General features: G+C 33.2%; 2 protein-coding genes across 2 annotated transcripts in view; one reads left to right on the top strand and one right to left on the bottom strand.

Annotated features, from left to right (window-relative positions):
• Positions 1 to 11,083, top strand: part of LOC143247107 (uncharacterized) — a 32,252-nt gene extending 21,169 nt beyond the window's left edge. The window contains exons 4-9 of the mRNA XM_076494589.1: positions 1,060 to 1,216; positions 3,294 to 3,423; positions 4,548 to 4,708; positions 5,286 to 5,488; positions 6,598 to 6,776; positions 8,215 to 11,083. Coding sequence (XP_076350704.1) covers positions 1,060 to 1,216; positions 3,294 to 3,423; positions 4,548 to 4,708; positions 5,286 to 5,488; positions 6,598 to 6,776; positions 8,215 to 8,471 — 1,087 coding nt within the window. The 3' untranslated portion in view covers positions 8,472 to 11,083. The remainder of the gene's footprint in view (positions 1 to 1,059; positions 1,217 to 3,293; positions 3,424 to 4,547; positions 4,709 to 5,285; positions 5,489 to 6,597; positions 6,777 to 8,214) is intronic.
• Positions 11,084 to 17,756: 6,673 nt separating this feature from the next.
• Positions 17,757 to 20,212, bottom strand: part of LOC143247106 (CD63 antigen-like) — a 28,708-nt gene continuing 26,252 nt past the window's right edge. The window contains exon 7 of the mRNA XM_076494588.1: positions 17,757 to 17,889. Coding sequence (XP_076350703.1) covers positions 17,875 to 17,889 — 15 coding nt within the window. The 3' untranslated portion in view covers positions 17,757 to 17,874. The remainder of the gene's footprint in view (positions 17,890 to 20,212) is intronic.

The raw sequence follows: 20,212 nt of genomic DNA, 5'->3' as shown, positions 1-20,212 counted from the left end.
TTGCTTTTTTTATTTAATCAATGACATAGATGAAGGAATAGTAAAGAAACTACTTAAATTTGCAGATGATATTAAGGTCTTGAGTGTTGATAGCTGTGAAGGGAATTCTTCTGCTTTACAAAATTACTTAAATCATTTATTGAGTTTGGAAAATAAATGGCAGATGGGTTTAAATTATACAAACTGCAAGGTAATGTATGTGAATTATCATAACTTTAAGTGTAAGTATAATTTGGATGCGAATAATTTTAACATAGTCATGAATGAAAGGTATTTTGGTGTAAGGGTTGATTAGTCTCTAAGGCCATCCAAATAGTGTACTGTTGCTAATGGTATGGCAAATAGGTTTTTAGGTTGTATCTATAAAAATATGGAATACAACTCTAAAGAGGTTATAATTTTATTGCAGAGGTCGCTGGTTAGGTCACATTTGGAATATTCTGTTCAGTATTGTGTTTTTTACTTTAGGAAAGAAATTGAATTGTTGAAAAAAATCACAGAAGGATTACTATAATGGTGATTGGGATAGAGGGGTTGTCATTTGAGGAGAGATCGAAATCATTAGAAAGAAGAGCTAGAGGGGATCTGATTAAAGTGTTTAAGAATGTCAAGGCTTTTCAAAGCTTCCCAATTTTTCTTAACCAGCTTGGAATTAATGTAATCATCTTGTTTGATCTCGTTTCAATTTATCAACTGTTCAAGATGTAGAATACTGCTTAAATCTTTGTAAGCAAACACCAAAGAAAAAGCAAAATTTAATAACTAATTCAATTCATAATCATTAGACACTAGCTTTACTTTATTATTCCTTAAGGGTTCCACCCTATTTCTATCATTTTACCTTTAATGTATTTAATGAATTATTAACAATTAATTTTTAATTTTCCAGTTGAATTGTTTGGAGTATTTCAGTAGGTTGGATTGTTTGGGTTATCTAATTAAGTTGAATTGTTTGGAGTATTTCAGTAGGTTGAATTATTTGGAGTATTTTCACAGAACACAGAAACATCTCTGAGCCAATGAATTTGTTGCAAGATTCACGTTAAAGTTTCGTTTCAGTCAACAGCAACGTCTTCGCGCACACACCTCTCTGTCTACACCAACAACGAAAGAGCCCACCTCCTCTACCTCCCAGCTCTGCGCAGTGTGTGGAGACAAAGCCGCTTGCCAGCATTACGGAGTTCGAACTTGCGAAGGATGCAAAGGGTTCTTTAAGGTAAACTAATTATGAACATCATGTTTATTACTGTTTGTGTTCCTTCTTAGAAATGTTAAACGTTTCAGTTAGTCTTAGAGAACAAGGCTTAACCTTGTAATATATAAAACTCAGCAGATCTGTCATGTTTTGATTATGGGCTGAGAAAATATAACATTATCATCATTACTATTCACTGGGGTTTAAAAGATTTAAGATTAATATTTACTGAGGACTAAGAGTTGATACCAGGGCGTTAGTTGATCCTGCGGTAGAGCTCAAAATTTCGAAGCTTTTGAATTGAGTTGGAACCAGTGCGATAACACAAAATATTCTCCACACTTTAAGATGTGAGTGCGTTATAAGAGTGACAGCCAATCTCCTAGTGTGGGTGTTGAGCGGTAGAGTGCTTCTGACTGACTTTCTTTCCTCTGGTCAGCAGTGATCGTGAAATATGAGCTTAATAGATCTGCTATAAATACAAATTTAACTTACCTATCTGCTCCTGGAAATACTTTTACCAACATCAATCTCTTTCAGTCTGATGGACTTGATTAGAAATTATTGCCTTATTATTCAGTGAACTGTGTCATCATTATTTATAGTTTCTTCATAATAATTTAATATACACAGACATCAACTTTCATGCTCAGGTTTAAGGTTATTTTTGAAATTGAAACGGTTTTGAGTTTCAAGTATTAGCTTCAAGCTTATGAGTCATCGTTAACTTTACATCTACATTTATTATCACAATAGCGGTACAAAGAAATACAATCAGGAATGACTTTTGGGTTGGAAGGTTCTCTCTCGTAAACTTAGTCTATACATCCCTTATAATAAAGGTGTTGACTGGATTAACCTGAAGTGAGTTTTCCAAGCCCATTGATTTCTTTGATGTTCTACTATAAAAACGTTTCCTCGTTTAAAAATAAAGAGATCTATATTCTTTACGGTGTTATGTTGTTTAGTTCAGCATTGTCTAACAATATTACACAAATATCCCTCCTTGGAAAGGCTGTGGTGTACTTCTTTAACATTTAGAAACGTTCTTATGAAATGCAATTAAGCCCGGCATGGCCAGGTGGGTTAAGACGTGCGACTCGTAATCTGAGAGTCGTGGGTTCGAAATCCGGTCGCATCAAACATGCTCACCATTTCAGCCGTGGGGGCGTTATAAAGTGACGGTCAATCCCACTATTCGTTGGTAAAAGAGTAGCTCAAGAGTTGGCGGTGGGAGGTGATGACTAGCTGCCTTCCTTCTAGTCTTACACTGCTAAATTAGGGATGGCTAACGCAGATAGCCCTCGAGTAGCTTTGCAATTAACCATCTGCAGAACATAATAAATATCACTTGGCTGATAATTATCCAGAATGAACAAACATGCTAGTTTAACGATTTTAAGTGTACAGTATATACTCAATGGAAATAGGCAGTAAGTAAATAATTTGGTTGATCTGCCTTAGGAAACAAACTGTCAGAGTTTACATTTAGGTTTCAGGACTGAATTATAATAAGGTTTTAGAATTATTCTGGTTGAACTACGTTACGAAAACAAGATGTCAAAGTTCACACGGAGGGTAAAGAACTTATTTTTAATGAGATTATAGAATAGTTTCAATTGACCTAACTAGGAAAACATGATGGCAAAGATTAACTGAGGGTTCAGAGATGAACTATAATAATATTTTAGAAGTATTTTGGTTAATCTATTTTAGGAAACAATATGTCAAAGTTTACGCAAGGGCTCAGATTTTTTGAGAGTTTTTTAATGTTCAAGTCGCATCAAAGGGAAGATGACGTTGAAGAATTGAGGAAATTGTTTTTGGTATAAACAGGGACACACATCAAGACCAACTGCCTTCACTGACTTCTGGGTTGGAGAATGGAATTTTTAAGTCTTTTTCATCAATATATCTGGTAAAAGGAGTTATTAATTCTCGAGACATTCCATTTCTACTTATACGAGTATTAACAGTTAAACATTAAATAATGCCCGTCCTTTTTAAAAACAACAACAGCATCTTTATGCCATGCACGAGTGTGTTTTTTTATTTAAAAAAAGTATTTTACTTACAATGTTTAACATCTTATTTCTAGCGCACAGTCCAGAAAGGGGCAAATTACGTCTGTTTAGGTAACAAATCTTGTCCTGTTGACAAACGACGCCGAAACCGATGCCAGTTTTGTCGGTTTCAGAAGTGTTTGGCTGTTGGTATGAACAAAGAGGGTAAGTGACAAAAACAAAAGTCCTTAGCTATTTTTTATTTTACCGTTTACAGCCAACAACCGAATTATGAAGGTTGTGTAATGAAGTTTTTAGTCCTAGCAAAACCAAAATAACTCTATTGATGATTGATATAATGGATTTATTAGACCTAGAAGATCCCAATTAACGTTACTGGTAACTGGCATAATAGAGTTATAGACCTAGCTGAACCAATATTACAAGATTTGTAAATGGTATAATGAATGTTTCTTACGACTGTCTAAGTGGTAAGAAGTGTATCAGGGAGAGTGTATTTCCCAAAATGTCAGGTTTAATTTACTTATACATTTATTTATTCCCGACAAGTAACACTCTCATAAGGTTTGGTTTGTTTTGAATTTCGCGCAAAAGTACACAAGGGCTATATGCGCTAGCCGTCCCTAATTTAGCAGTGTAAGACTAGAGGGAAGGCAGATAGTCATCACCACCAATCGCTAACTCTTGGGCTACTCTTTTACTAACGAATAGTGGGGTTGACCATCGCATTATAATGTTTCCACGGCTGAAAGTGAGAACATGTTTGGTGTGGCGGGGATTCGAACCCATGACCCTCATATTACGAGTCAAGTGCCTTAACCACCTGGCCCTTTCATAAGGACCCGTTGAAAAAGTAATTTACAGTTTTAATGAAGTGGATAAAAAGTTTTTGATGGAATTACAGAAATTATATAATTTGTTTCAGAATGACGAACAATAAAATATAAAATGTCCATAGATGAAATTTACGTATTTATCCCTTGATCTTGATTTGTAGATATCTATAGTTTATGCTGTGCTCACCAGGAGTATGTAAACCCGGTTTTTAGTGCTATAAGCCAACAAAAGTACCGCTGAGCCATTAGAAAACGCAGATACCTATTACCTGAGAATTACTTTTAAAAACAAAAGAGTTTGTAAAAGAGTAGCCTTCAAACTGGCGATAGGTGGTGATAACTAGCTGTCTTCTCTATAGTTTTTCACTTTTAAATCAAGGACCGCTAGCACAGATAGCCCTCGTGTAATTTTGCACAAAACTCAAATCAAACCATTAATTGCTTAAATTTTACAACAATAAAACCCCATTACTATAACGTTTCTTTTTGCAGTGATAAGATCACACACATTGAAAGGTCGTCGTGGTCGGTTACCATCTTCAAAAAAGGTCTGCCAGGAATCGCCACCATCGCTTCCTGTCACTCTTATTTCGACGTTGGTGCGTGCTCATATGGATACTTCCCCGGATATTGCGAACTTGAATTATTCTAAGGTAAAAATTATTAGAATCAATGCCATCTGTTAGCAAAGTGATTTATAAATGTTAATAGGACAAACGAAAAAAAATGGTTAAGTTCAATTTAAAAAGAGTTTAAACAAGATACGCAAGAAGATTTGTTGTAAGTCCCAAATTCTCTCATAACCTTCTAGTATCACATAAATGACACACATATATTAGACACAATATTTAACTATATCAGGTTTATCAAGTAATTAACACATGTATCTAACATAACATTTAGTAACACGAGGTCTATCACGTAACTAGCATGTACATATAACCCCAAAAATTAAGTTCGAATCTTTCTTTATTAAATATTTCGTATAGGTTACTCCACAATTAGGAAACTAGAATCCTAATTTAAGGAATACATGAGGATTAATTAACAAATAAACTACAAACAGTATAGATTTATTTGATATACAGCTGAATGAATCAGAATAATGGAATGGTGGTATTAGCTTAAGCTTTGGCTAGTATATCATAATGTAGGAAAGACTGTCTTTTTTCATGGAAGTTGGCTTGTCTGTATTTATCTGTCTTGAAAAGGAAGTTTTAATTTGACCAGCTTCGAGAGCCGAGGTCAGGTGAAAGTATGCCTTCAGAAGCTGAGCAAGTCCAACTTGTTTTCAGTCTGATTACATCATCAATCGAAATCATTCGGACTTTTGCTGAGAAAGTCCCTGGATTTACGGAGTTCAACAGAGAAGATAAAGAACTCCTGTTTGAAGCAGCTTTTCTGGAACTGTTTGTTCTTCGACTGAGCTATCGGTAAGTTGACAAAATACTGAAAATAACTAGAGCACACAGTGCTGCTTAGAAGGTTCTAACGGTCGTTTATCTCATTGGACGATAAGATTAGAAAAGTCTGCTGAAACTTGTACTGTTCCCTAGTTAGACAATATGCCTGGTCTCCATTTACAAACAGGGACAAAAGCACTGTTTTTTAAATGTTTATAAGCAACGAGAAATGAAACAAACCACTCAGTATTTGGTTTATAACATTTAAATATAATTATTACTGTACTTGAATCTTTTCGTTAACGTTAATGTTATGCTAAAATCTTAATTTAATTTTATGGCAAAACCTGAGGTTTATTTTTATAAGAAGGCCTAGATCGTTGATGAGAATGCTTTCTTCTTTTCCTTTATTCTTGTACAGTAATGACTTTCGAATTTTTTAAGAAAAAAATATATAGGAACTTTTGTCAAACAAAAATTAATTTGGACAACAAATTAAAGAAAAGGCTACGTTATTTATGTTGTTGTAAGCTAGATTTTTTATATTTTAATTTAGTCGTGTTTTGTTTGTTTGTTTGTTTTGTTAAAGTAGTAAGTATAAAATGAGCAATGAAATAAAAATGCCAGAGTGAGTTAGTTACTTAGTTATTAAGTTGAGTGCCAGTTAGTGAGGTTGATGGTGTAATTTAGTGTGCTGGTGACTCAGTGCTCAATTTAACACGTTCATGTATTTGTTATTAATGGATTAGCAAGGAAATTATGCAAGTAACTTTACAAATAAGTTGGTGTATATTAGTTTTGGAGTTTCTGTTAAAATATTATTGGTGATGTTTGGTCTACCAGCAAATGCAACCTGTAGCAAATTCTTTATGATTAAGTGGACAGGACTTTCTATTTCTTTTAACAAATAATCCAAAAGCATCCGTCTAGCGATAGAACATGTTACAACAATGTATTGTTAACCATTTGTTACTTTTGTAGTTTTCAAATGTTTCTCTGAACTTTGTTGTAAACCCTTTGAATTCTATTCGAACTGAACTGTAATTAAGCCTAAAGAAAAAAAAATTCTAGTTTTAACTTTTTAAAACATATTTAAGTACTTTTTTTCTTTCTTTTTCATACGATTATTCCTTATTTAGTATGAAGATGGATGATGATAGACTAACTTTCTGTTGCGGATTAGTTCTGCATAAGGAAGAATGCCGCCGGGGGTTTGGTGACTGGTTAGATTCAATAATGGACTTTGCCACGAGTCTGCATGATCTAGAAATTGATATTTCATGCTTCGCCTGTCTTTGTGCCTTGGTCTTAGTAACAGGTATGTAAAACGTGGCAAAAGGCCAGACAGTTTGACAAAACGTAACTGAGAATATTCTTTCCAGATTCGTTACGAATAACACTATCCTCAGAACACCTTATAATCCCCACTTGTATAGAACTCAGTACTATTTATGTATCTCAGGACGGCTGATATGGGTATTAAAACTTTCATTTAAAAAAAGTAGAGAATAACATTTTCACCTTCTTTGGTCATAATCAAGTTAACAAAGAGAGTTTGTGTCTGACCGTTGCTGTTCGGTACTACTTATTTGTAGGTGGCGTTATCTTGCGGAATATGTGAAACTAAAATAGCATAACGTTACCCATGTTTGACTTAAGTCGATTAACATAAAAAGGACACCGATAACAATTATTTTCTGTACCTTTAAAGATGTATAGAAAAAAAACAACTACAGTTTAAAATGGCTGCGTTTATCAGAAGAAACTACTTCGATTGCAAAACTACACATATTTACAAATAGTCATTCTATTTATGAAGTTAATTTACTCACCTTTCTATTCTAACTAACGTATCACATTTCTTGTCAAGTATAGGGAAACGCTGTAATTAAGAATATTTTATCACAAATGAAAGAAATTTAGTAAATTTGGGAATTATTAGATATTAATGGATATCGTTTATTCAAAAACGTTATTATGAATAGTCAAAGTTATCGTACATCATTAAGAATTTTTTTAATTTTAATTTATAATTTAACATTTTTCAACATTTCTAGTTCTCGTAAACAATTCCTTAAATAATGTAATATTTACTTATGCAATTTTTTTGTTTTTTTTTGCTTCAAGTAACTTAAGTTTAATGGAAATCTTGTGTTATAAAGAATCGTAACAACTTTCTTATATGTTATTAAAATATTTGTCAACAGATGACAGTAAAATCGTTATTAGTTCTTACATTTTACAAGATTTATAATTTAACCTTTATTTGGCAAACTCTCGGATAAAATTATGAAAAGGATGATTTATGTATTGATAAATTGAATTTCAAATTGAGTAAGCTGTAATTAACACAACTTATTGTAATTCTTATAATTCTGTGTATAATTTACATTCTGAATTTGAAGACTAAAAAAGAATAATGAAAATCACCTGTAAAATAAACTTCCCTGAAGTACCTTTTAAATTCCACTTCGATATATATATCATTTAAACACTTAGGCTATAGACAATTCTACAATTGTTATTTATTATTGACTTTTTTGCTTCATGAAGTTAAGTAGAAAAGAAATGTAAAGTAATTATATTTTTGATGACGAGAAATCCACTTGATATAACAATGCATCTCAGAATGGCTTGTATGAGTATTAACACCCATACCAGACGTTCTGAGATACATTTTTAAAGTAATTATATATGTATTTTGTTTACTTGTATAATTCTTGATACTAAATTATGTTTATTTGTGTTTTCTATAGAACGGCATGGCCTGAAAGAACCTAAGAAGATTGATCAGTTACAAATGAAGATAGTTGGAACATTACGCGATCACGTGACCTACAACATTGCAATTCAAAGAAGAACAAATTTATTTTCTCATATTCTGGGTAGAATTCCTGATCTCCGGTCTGTCAGCGTTCAAGGGTTTCATAGGCTATTCTACCTAAAACTGGAGAACCTCGTGCCTATCCCTCCCCTTGTCAATAGGCTACTGGGATCCGGGGTTCCTCTCTGAATTTCCAGTCAATGAACTGTACGTGTTTTTCATTTTGCCTTTCTAAAAGGACTGTTGTTCAGTCTCTTGGTGTACAACTAATCGAAGAGTCCTTGTTACAGTGTATGCTTTTTAACATATTCAGTGTTGTCAGTAAACACAATATGAAACCATAAATTAGTATCTTAAAATCGGTCTAAAGAGACGAATTACGTTTACTTTTATTGAAAGTGTCAAAAAAGAATCTCAGTTCAAGAAGTCGCCAGCGTTTAGTGAGAATATTGTTCTTTAATACTGGTTCCATCCAGTTCGAAACTGTAGAAACCAAGTATTCAATAATAAGATATCTGGTTTAGCATATTACCAACTTAATGTGAAGAAAAAATGGATAATATAAATTTGGAATAATTCAGTGAGTCCGTTTATTATTTTTTAGGCTTTTAATTCCATTCATGTTATCTTTTTGTAAGAAATTAAAGTGTTGTGTAAACAGAAAGGTTTAATTAATCAGACACAGCCTTTAGAGTTTCTAATATTCGAGTTGTAAAATGTTCTGAGCATGCTCGTACCTTCAGTTGGGAGTTTATAATAAGGAAAGTTACTTCTGTTAAGGGTAGCCATGTAGACTGTTAATGTTGTTGACTGGTTGCTTTCCCTCTAATCTAAAGTTCAAAATTGGGAACGGCAAAGGCTGTCCTTGTGAGCCTTGGTGTTACGTAAATCTCAGGTTTCAGTACTACTTTAGAAGCAAACTAAAGAAAGCCAATCATTTCTCGTGATGAATTTTGTTTATATTCAGACATTTGTTACATTTATATAAAACAAGACAAAATCAATAATATAATAATTCTGATACGTGTGCCCTCCGAAAACTAACAAATCTAAAGTACTCAATTATAAATCGATATTTCTGTTGACGAACTTCCACGAGCTCCGTGACTGCACTTAAATGTATAGTTGGTTTCAGATTTTTATGTACGTTTCAGGAATGCTTAGCTAAAAGTACAATATTTAAACAGCCACAAACAAAGCTACACGTATTTTCTTTGGTTATCAGTCTCGACCACTGAGGTCAAAACTGCCGAACAACTGTTTAATATAATTATTTTTATTTATTTTTTTATGTAGTTCGTTGAGCATAATTCAAATTTGGATTTGGGGAGGGAAGAGCTAAATAGAAAGAGGAAGAAGAAAAAGTTTTTCGCTGATTAAAGGGAAGAGATTGTGCACTTGTTTTATACTAACACCACATTGAGCTATCTGCTGGCTAAAGTGAAAGGAATCGAACCCCCGTAGACTTACCGTTGTGCCATTAGGAAAAGACAGAGAAATGATTGAATAGATACGGAAGAGTAGAATGAATAAACAACTTTTGATGACACTATACGGTAATTGTTTGTATTTAGAATGAGGATATAAATGAAAGTTGTTTTTGTTTACGGTGAATAAATTTAGCTAAAAATTAAAAAGTTAAACAATCGTGCGCATACCCCGGATTTTGTTGAGGGAGGATTCGCTGGTGTTCATGGCTATTTTTTCTTAGATATGTATTAATGTATCCTTCAAACTGCACGCATTACGACAGGAAAAAGCTATAGTGAAATAGACATACATTCGAGCATGAAAAATAAACAATATATCGTCTACTCATCACTTAACTGAAGTTCATGTGTATGTCATGTACTGGATACTATCTACTGGTTACTTAAGTTCATGTGTATGTCATGTACTGGATACTATCTACTGGTTACTTAAGTTCATGTGTATGTCATGTACTGGATACTATCTACTCATTGTTTAAATTAATGTGTATGTCGTGTACTGGATACTATCTACTCATTGCTTACGTTCATGTGTATGTTATAAACTGGATGATATCTACTCATTGCTTAAATTAATGTGTATGCCATGTACTGGATACTATCTACTGATTGCTTAAGTTCATGTGTATGTCATGTACTGGATACTACCTACTTATTGTTTACATTAATGTGTAAGTCGTGTACTGGATACTATCTACTGATTGCTTAAGTTCATGTGTATCTCATGTACTGGATACTATCTACTGATTGCTTAAGTTCATGTGTATGTCATGTACTGGATAGTATCTACTGATTGCTTAAGTTCATGTGTATGTCATGTACTGGATACTATCTACTGATTGCTTAAGTTCATGTATATATCATGTACTGGATACTATCTACTCATTATTTAAATTAATATGTATGTCGTGTACTGGATGATATCTACTCACTGCTTAAATTAATGTGTATGTCCTGTACTGGATACTCTTCGCTTAACTGAAGCTTATGTATCTATCACAAGTATACGTAAGTAATTTTTTTTGTAAGTAATTGTTTTACAATTTACACAATATCAGGTAGATGTGCTATCCTCAAAATCTTTCAGTTTAAGCACCGTATCGAACTAATTATGAATATGTTCACGTGGACAAACAGCTAAAGTCTCCTGAAGTGTATTTAGTTGTTTCAACCAAAATAAGATTATGTAATTAGAAACACCTTAGGTGTGAAAGAAAAGGTGCAGCTAAAAACGATTGAGTGTGCAACTTAAAGGAATGAAACCAAACTTAATAGTCAAACTGCTGGCTACATATACAGCATTTAGAAGACTTTCACATCAAATATTCATTTATTAGTTAGCTAGACAACGTTTTTTGTTCAACTTGGATATAACAAAACTCGGTGGATATAACAAAAATGCAGCCTAGTTAACTAATGATGAATATTTGCTCTAAGATTCTTACTAATGCTATACATGTAGCCAACAGTTTGACCTCCAATTGTGATTTCATTCTTTTAATTTGCATGTTCCATGTTTTTTCGGCCGCACCTTTATTTCATATCTAAAGGCCCAGCATGGCCAGGTGGGTTAAGGCGTTAGACTCGTAATCTGAGGGTTGCGGGTTCGAATCCCGGTCTCACCAAACATGTTCGCCCTTTCAGCCGTGGGGGCGTTATAAAGTTACGGTCAATCCCACTATTCGTTGGTAAAAGAGTAGCTCAAGAGTTGGCGGTGGGTGGTGATGACTAGCTGCCTTCCCTCTAGTCTTACACTGCTAAATTAGGGACGGCTAGCGCAGATAGCCCTCGAGTAGCGTTGCTCGAAATTCAAAAAACAAACAAACAAACACATCCAAAGCGTTTTTGATTAGATATCATAACTTATTGTCAATACACACCAACAAACCACACGAATTAAAAAAGTGACACTCGATGGTAAACGACATTAGCTTTAGGATTGCAACATTGTTTTTTGGAACAGACCTATACTTCAGAGAACCATCCACGTTCTTTAACATATATAGTGGTGTTTTCCTTTATAGTAATTTCATGGAGTCTAGGTTAACAGTTTATTGTCACCACCCGCATGCACTCGGTTGAGCCGTATGAAGCATCATAATTTATACCAGTTGCTTAAGCTAATATCTTGCGACACTAAACGCTTTTGAGTTAAGAGAATTTCATAAAATTTTGCAAATTTGTACTTAAAACTCAGCAACGAATAATAAGAGTCCACCTGTATGATTCTTTTGAAAACTTGAGCTAGAAATTGCTATTTGTAGTTCTTAGTTTGGCCTAATCAATATTTATATATATCCATGTGTTTACGCCCTATAGTTTTACTGCTGCTTTAAATAAGCTGTTTTTAATCGGAATGACAAAAACCTAAAAATAATTCACTTTTACACTCAGGTAAAGCTGTATTAAAAATTACAAACCGATAGCTCATATGACGTTTTGCGAAGGAATGCGCAAAAAGTTTGGTCAAAATTGAGCGGTATTTGTTGAATAGCTTTGCACATATAGCTTACCCATATTTATATGAAATCTGACACCTGACTGAGGATTATAAAGATCTATCTCTATTTGAAATTTTAGAAAAATCCATAATAGTTAATTATGCTTTTTTTTTATCCAGTAAAATTTCAGTATTTTCGGGGCCCTGCGTGGCCAGGTGGTTAAGGTACTCTAATCATCAATTGAGGGTCGAGGGTTCGAATCTCCGTCACACGGAACATGCTCGTCCTATCAGCCGTGGGGGCGTTATAATGTAACGTTCAATCCCATTATTTGTTGGTAAAAGAGTATCCAAAGAGTTGACGGTGGGTGGTGATGGTCTTACACTGCTAAATTAGGTACGGCTAGCGCAGATAGCCCTCGAGTAGCTTTGCGCAAAATTCAAAACACACCAAATCAAACTGTATTTTCGGTGCAAAGAAAGAGAGAGAGAGAAAAAAAGAAGCTTCAATCAAAATTGCTGATTTTATATCGCATGTATTTCTGAATAAATAACCTTGAAACTTAGTATGTGAAGTAAGGGTCTAGTACAGCACTTACACTGAACATATGTGATAGTTTGGATTAACATAGTCTGATTTTCAGGAAGTGGAATATTACTAAACTGTCACTTCTGTTAATAACACAATGTGTCCTGCAAGTTATTCTGGCTGCATGACTTACTTTGTGTGTCTTGTTGAAGCAAAGAATCCCAGATAGAAGGTGATTTTTACAATATGATGTTTGTCAGTATAATTTAGAACCTCAAGATATTGCTTTATAACAATGCACTGAGAAATACTGGTGTTTCAGTTCGTTTGGACACTATATGGCGTGTTAAAGATATTGGTGTTGCTGTTAATTTCCAAGTAGCTATGTTTATCGGACTAAAATTGGTTCATTCGACGATCCATGAACTCTCTTGGTGGACACCCTTTACAGGGTAGAGTATAAAAAGCAGTGTTAGTGTAGATGCTTTGGAAGTATTTCTTGTTATTATATGTACTGATGCAATACATTCAAGATAAAGATTTCGGTTTATTTTTTTAAAAGAGTATATTCAGAAACATATTTAGAATAATTTTTGTTTCATGTTAATTTCTCAATACGTCCAGTTTTTCGTGGACACAAGGTAAAATTATAGTGCAATATTTTATGATTAACCTTAAAAACGAGAGAATTCTCGTCACTTGACACCTGCAATCAGGAGTTTTATGCTTAAGCGTTATGTATTGAAAAAAATAATATTTATGTTAAATTTAAATTGAAAGTATATCTCGGGCATGATATAAACATTATTAATTGTAAAGGACCACACTTTAGTCCTCTATGATTCAGGTGTAACATATATATATATATATATTGTCAAGCGTAAAAGGCTATTTCAGTCCTCCAGAACTCGGATATAATGTAAACATTATTGGTTGTAAAGGACATTTTGATCCTTCAGAAGTCGGGTATAATATAAATATTATTAGTTTAAATGTTCATGTTCATCCTCCGATACTTAGGTATAATATAAGCGTTATTACATGTAGAGATGCATTTTGGTTTTCTATGGTTTGGCTATAATATATACAAAGTTGTATACTGACCTCTTTAGAACATCAAACAGCACCAGTGAGAGCGAGGTGAAAGTTAAGTGTAGTTATGAATTTGATAATTAGCTGATGAATTAAAAATAACTTATTATCCATATAATAATGCCTATATAAATATGTTGAAAAAAAAGATCCACAAAACTCCACATTTTGGTCCTCCAGTATAAACATAATAAAATGTTCTTGGATCTGTAAGATTTACCAAACTTTTATTGTTAATTAACTTTCTATTTAAACGTATTAAAGAAACGTGTAGCTTTTAATACAGAATATGTTGTTGTTTCTGTTTTCAGCAAAATCACTGGGCTTTTACTTAAATCAGGTTTTGAGATTTAAATTACAGGAATAAGTTGAGTTTTACGTCACTTGTATAGTAGTTTTTAATATTGGTATATTGTATGATTAAGTTTCTTTTCTAGAGTTAACGATACTCTGTTTTGCTTGATGATCTTTGTACAATATGTCGATCAATATTTTTAGTCAAAGCTCAAAAATAAGAAATACTCAAGCATTTTTTAAAGATGGATCTTTCTTCATCAGCGGAAAACTGCAAATGGTTGAATATGCTTTAGTGAGTTTGTTGCAAATGAAAAGAGTATAGAATTAAGCTATGTGTTTCTTTTTCAAATATCTCTTAGCAACACTAAGTTGTTTAATGTAAAATATGTAGGTGGTTTCTCAATGTGATTAATGATTCACGTCCATTTTTTCCGGATTCTAGCGTAGTAAGTTAATATTTACTGAAATTCAACGAGAACTTCTCTGTTATCCGTGTATTGTGGGCTTTTGTTGTTAATTTATTTGATGTTAAATGGCTTAAAACATATTTCTAGAACATGTATTGTAGATACTTTTTCTTAACCTCTCAGAAAAGTGCGTTGAACTTTCATATGAGCCTCAAAAAGACTCGTTGTTTGTGCAATAAAAATGTAAAATATGTACATCATTTATTTGTTTTTGATAGTTTGTTGTTTAACATAAGGCTGCATAATGGGCCAATCCTCTTCTGTTTGCTGCGGGTATTGAAACCATATTTGTACACTAAATGTATTACCTTATTTAACAATAAATGCCACAGGGAACAGTGTCATAGGGCTGTATACAGGTTACAACTTATGTTTTTGTTTTCAATTACATATTACATGTGTTTTACAAAGGTGTATGGTGCTACAGATGGATAATGTGTTGTAAACGTTCTCTAGGCGGATGGTCTTATTAAATAAAAAGAGCTATAAAGTCTCAATAATATATATTCTGTAGAAGAAATATTACGTGAACAAGAAAGGAACAAAAACAAACAATATTTTGTAGAACAAAATTATATCCTGATAAATTTAATAGTTGGATCTATCCTTCATACATATGCTATAATACAATAATATGCATCATTCTATCACTCGTTATTCAGTATGCATAAGGTATATGTGACGTTACCTAGTAACAAATCTATGAATTAATTTTCTAATTAATAAAACTCTAATAAACTATATTACTCATCTTCCTATATCTAGCAACCTTGAATGTGGGTGGGAAGTAACTTTGGTCGACTCACAATATCCACATAATTGGTATAACGTGTCTGATGGTACAAGATGGATATCATACTTTTTAGGCTCTCACTTTGCTACCATAATAGGTTATGTTAGACCAAGTCATTTTCTCTCTCTCCTACACTAACAGTGGTTGAGTAAGGTCACTGCATTGGACATTATTCTCTATATTTATTAACCGATAAAGGAGCTATCAGGATCACGAAATGAATATTCAGATCTGCCACGATCATATATTCATATATAGGCAAAGACTGACAATCCTGAAGTTCACAGTATAAAAGAGAATGAAGAAACTTCAGCACTAGTCAACTTGTTACTAAATTCTATTTTTCAACTAGGTGTACACTTCGATCATTAAACTCACTTCTTATTCTCAGTCCTACATAGAAAATTTATTGAAATACAAAGATGAAACTAAGAGAAGTATTTTGCGTTGTCCATGTAGATAAAAGTTTTGATGACTTCAATTTTAATGATATTGAGAAAGACACATAGACACACGTGGTAATCAAACAATTGGCATGACATGAATACACGTGGTAGTCAAACAGACGAAATAATCGGTCTGTTACATTGAAATATATATTTACAGAATAAATTCTTGCCTAATGGTGTACGTTTACAATTCCAGCTCATATGAAGTAAAAATTCGTTTTATATTATGATAAATTAGGCTTAAAAACACAACATGTTTCTATCAACGTTAGAAAAGCCAAGATTAACTGTCAGCCGTTCTGTCACACGCTAAAGCATTTCAGAGCAACTAAATATCCTTAGAAATATATAATGTGTAAATCGTTTTCAATTCCACAGGGATATCACCTATTGATAATGCTTTTTAGATCAAGTACCTACATGTTTTTTATAATGTGTTGATAATGATGCATTTAATGGATTTTAGAAAATAAATCCCTACAATTTCAAATCTTACGGTATCAGTAGATGGGAAACAGATTTCTGATTGACCCTCACAACCCGATTTTAATGCTGAACTAGATGTGCATAGCCACGAAGCATTATTTAGTGCAAATAGAAAAAATGTCTTAAGACCAAGGAATTGACACAGGATATGACGAATAATCAGAAGGATATGAAACACTCTATCTTTGATCTTACACGGAATCTGCTGGAGATTCTCACTTTAACTTAGTGAAACAGGGAAATATACGAATTGAAGTACGTTTTGGTAGTGCTTTACCTAACACTGTAAATGTTCTAGCATATGCAGAAATCCAGTCAATTTTAGAAACTGATCAATCTAGAGACATCATAACTGATATCTAAGTAAACATGAACACTCTAGAAGCACATTTATGTAAAATTTATGTAACGCGAAAGTAGTTTGGAGGTGGGCTTTGCAGAAAAAACAATTGTATGTCGTCAGCACATCCGAGTTATAAACTTAGCAATCACTGGGTCTGATCAAGATAAAAAAGAAGAATATTTTGATTAATTAGGCCTACTTCGATACAACCTCAACATAAGAAACTTCATCAAGAAGAAGTGTTGGATGTGGACTCACAATAGAAAGGACTTTAAGGACTATATTTATGTGTCCGTGTGGACAATATTATATATATATTACACTTATTACCGTTGTTGAAATGTGTCAACACGAAAAATGTTATCGAAATTTGAATCCCAGAATAATATTAAGGCTATGTTTGTTCATGGTTTTATTTCTAAACGTTTCCATGCAAACACATCCTTAATAGGTGTGTCGTTTTATGTAAATCAGATTGCAAAATGTTTATAGTGAAAATAAAAGCGTTTAAAGAAATCTTGTGTCTTGAACTTTTTACTTATGTTAACTCAATAATTTATTTACATATCATTAAATATAGACCTGATAATACAACGTTGAAATAATGAATTCATCCTCCTCCACCTACACAAACACTATCATTATTGACATCGTCTACTTACGTGAAAAATATTTAACCTTATAAACTGAACTTGAAAATATCGACATTATGCCTATTCAAATCATCCACCACACTTATTTGTGTTAAAACGGTAAAGTAATACAGGTAAAATGAAATATTTTTTCAAGAACAATACAAATCATTGTTATATGAATATCATAAAACCAAATTGGTGAAACAGTAAGTTTGTCGTTAAAATTATGGTTTGTAATTAAATATAAATCTTGATGACATGTTGAGACGTCCTATGGTGAGATCATCATGACATCATAACACAATATCCTTTGGTTCCACTTCATGTAACTAGCAATATATTTTGTGGACAATTTCCTTTGTCATGACAACATCCACCTGTCATGGCGCCATAGCAACATTTCCTCTGGTAATACTTTTTGTAACTATGACAACATCTCTGATATCTATGACATCATCTGTCTCAAATGCAGTCTCCACACCTTTCCCCTTTTTCCCTGGTGACAGCCACTAAGATGGCATCCTTTGGACACAGGGGTAACACATTAACTATTTGTGCTAATGCAAAGTTATCAGTGGAGTTTTATCTGGTAAATATACAAAATAAATATTAATAATATAACCACACTCAGCTAGTTTAAAAAATCTAATCCTATAAATACTTCACGTATCATACAGAATAACTATTGTTATAATGATATTCATTATTTGATATAATATAACGCACAATAATATGAAGGGTGTTTCTGAATTTTATGTTTAATAACCAACTATGGGATGGAGATTCACTAAGTCCATGGAGAGATACGTACAAACTTTCAATTTTGTGGCTTTTATGGGCGTTTTGTTCTTTTTACAAATACCTCAACTCCTGTGGATGAATTTTCGTCAAATTTGGTACGGGAGTTCACTGGGTACATGAAAATTTGTAGTTTTACATTTTGTATTTTGTAGTTTTTACGGGCGTTTTTTACAAAAGCACATAAGGGATACAGCTTTTCATGCCCTAAGATAACCTTTCATTTATGATAAATTTACATACATTCCGTTCAATGGAAGGGTACTCCAGCTAGTTGTTAATATAACAGAAACAAACTGTAACTTCTTTTTTAGTACGCATACGCAGATTAAAATATTCATTTGTAAAACAAAAACGAGAGCATCTTCATAGTTCATGTTTGTTTTGTTTGAATTTCGTGCAAAGTTACGTGAGGGCTATCTGCGCTAGCTGTCCCTAATTGTGGAAGGCAGCTAGTCATCACCACCCACCGCCAACTCTTGGGCTACTCTTTTACCAACGAATAGTGGGACTGACTGTCACATTATAACACCCCCACTGCTGAAAGGGCGAACATGTTTGGTGTGACGAGGGTTCGAACACGCGACCTTCAGATGACGAATAGAGTGCCTTAACCACCTGGTTATGCTGGACGCATAGTTCATGTAAAAAACAATATCCGAAATATAGAAGTTAATTACATTTTTGTATTAAAACTTCATTCGATACATTAGACGAACAGTTGAAACTATTCATAATAAACTGCTGTGTAGTCCAAAAAATTGATACTTTCTGTAAAAAAAAAGAAAAAAAAAAGGTATAGGTCAGTGTGGTTTGTTATTTTAAATACACTCTGACAGTTAGTTCTTATTTTAAGCTTGATTCTTGTGTTAACCACGTACACACAAAACACACTTAGTAACAGTAAAAGTGTTACTGGCCCTTTAAAATTTGTGAGATAAACCAATTACTGATTGCTACTGCCACCTTGTGGTTAAAACATAGTTATTTCCCTCATCTTATGGCTAAATAATTGTTATTGATTACTTTCCTTTACCTTGTGGCTAAATAATTGAGTTACTAGTTATTTACCTTACCTTGTAGCTAAATATTTGTGTTGCTAATTATTTACTCCACCTTCTGAATAAATAATTGTGTTATTGATTACTTCTCTCATCTTGGACAAAACTTGCCGTTAAGAATACAATTCTTGTGGTCTTCATAGTCACTTAATATCTTAATCCTAAACTGAAATCGTTACTAAATATATGTTATTGGGAGTTACATACTGCCAACGTCGTTTACATAATAATTACCCAAAATGACACATCAGAAAAAAACGGAAGGAACTTAGAAACCATATTCACCAAACATAAAAAAAATTATTCCCATGTTTACCGCCATTGCAACTCCAATACCACAGAATGTCTCTACAAAACGCTGTATTTTTAGACAAAGAACCAAACATCAAAAATATAAAATAAAATAAAAACCTATCATAACTGAATAATACAGCTCCGAGTACGTTGCCAACAGTCCCCTATTACAAGGTTTGTTTTGGAATTTCTCGCAAAGCAACACGAGGGTTATCTGCGCTTATTACAAGGAACATTCCTTGTTTAAATAGAAAATCTCCTTTTTTTATAAAGTTTAACATAGTATGCAAAGCCAATTTTGTTATTAACATACCTTCCATTGGTGTACAATATAGACAGTGTATGGATACAGGATCGGTCTCATGATTTACTGAACCAATGTACCTTGTGGAAGATGTTGAACTAATATCTAAAAATCATATCATAAGCAGCTCATGTTAAATGCATCACACTTTTACATGTGATCAGTAAAAATAGATGCAAGTGTGGGAGAGGCAGCAGGAACACTAGACAGTTCTTCTGGACCTAAATAGAAAACAAGTGAAGAGACAGTGTAGGTATGAGGGACAATGGAAAGTAAACCTACATAGCCTCTATGTTTGTTCTAGTAAAACAACTGGGTAAAAACTGCCAGTTGTGATTCTGATGCAGCATTTTGTACTTTGTACCGGTTTGATTTCATTCTTGGACATGAGGCTATAATAACCTGAAGCTATATGCTACAACCGATGGACATTAGGAAAACACAAGGTCAAA

The sequence above is a fragment of the Tachypleus tridentatus genome, chromosome 3 (genome assembly GCF_004210375.1).
Source record: "Tachypleus tridentatus isolate NWPU-2018 chromosome 3, ASM421037v1, whole genome shotgun sequence".
NCBI lineage: Eukaryota > Metazoa > Arthropoda > Merostomata > Xiphosura > Limulidae > Tachypleus > Tachypleus tridentatus.
This window is presented reverse-complemented; position numbering and strand designations above follow the sequence as displayed.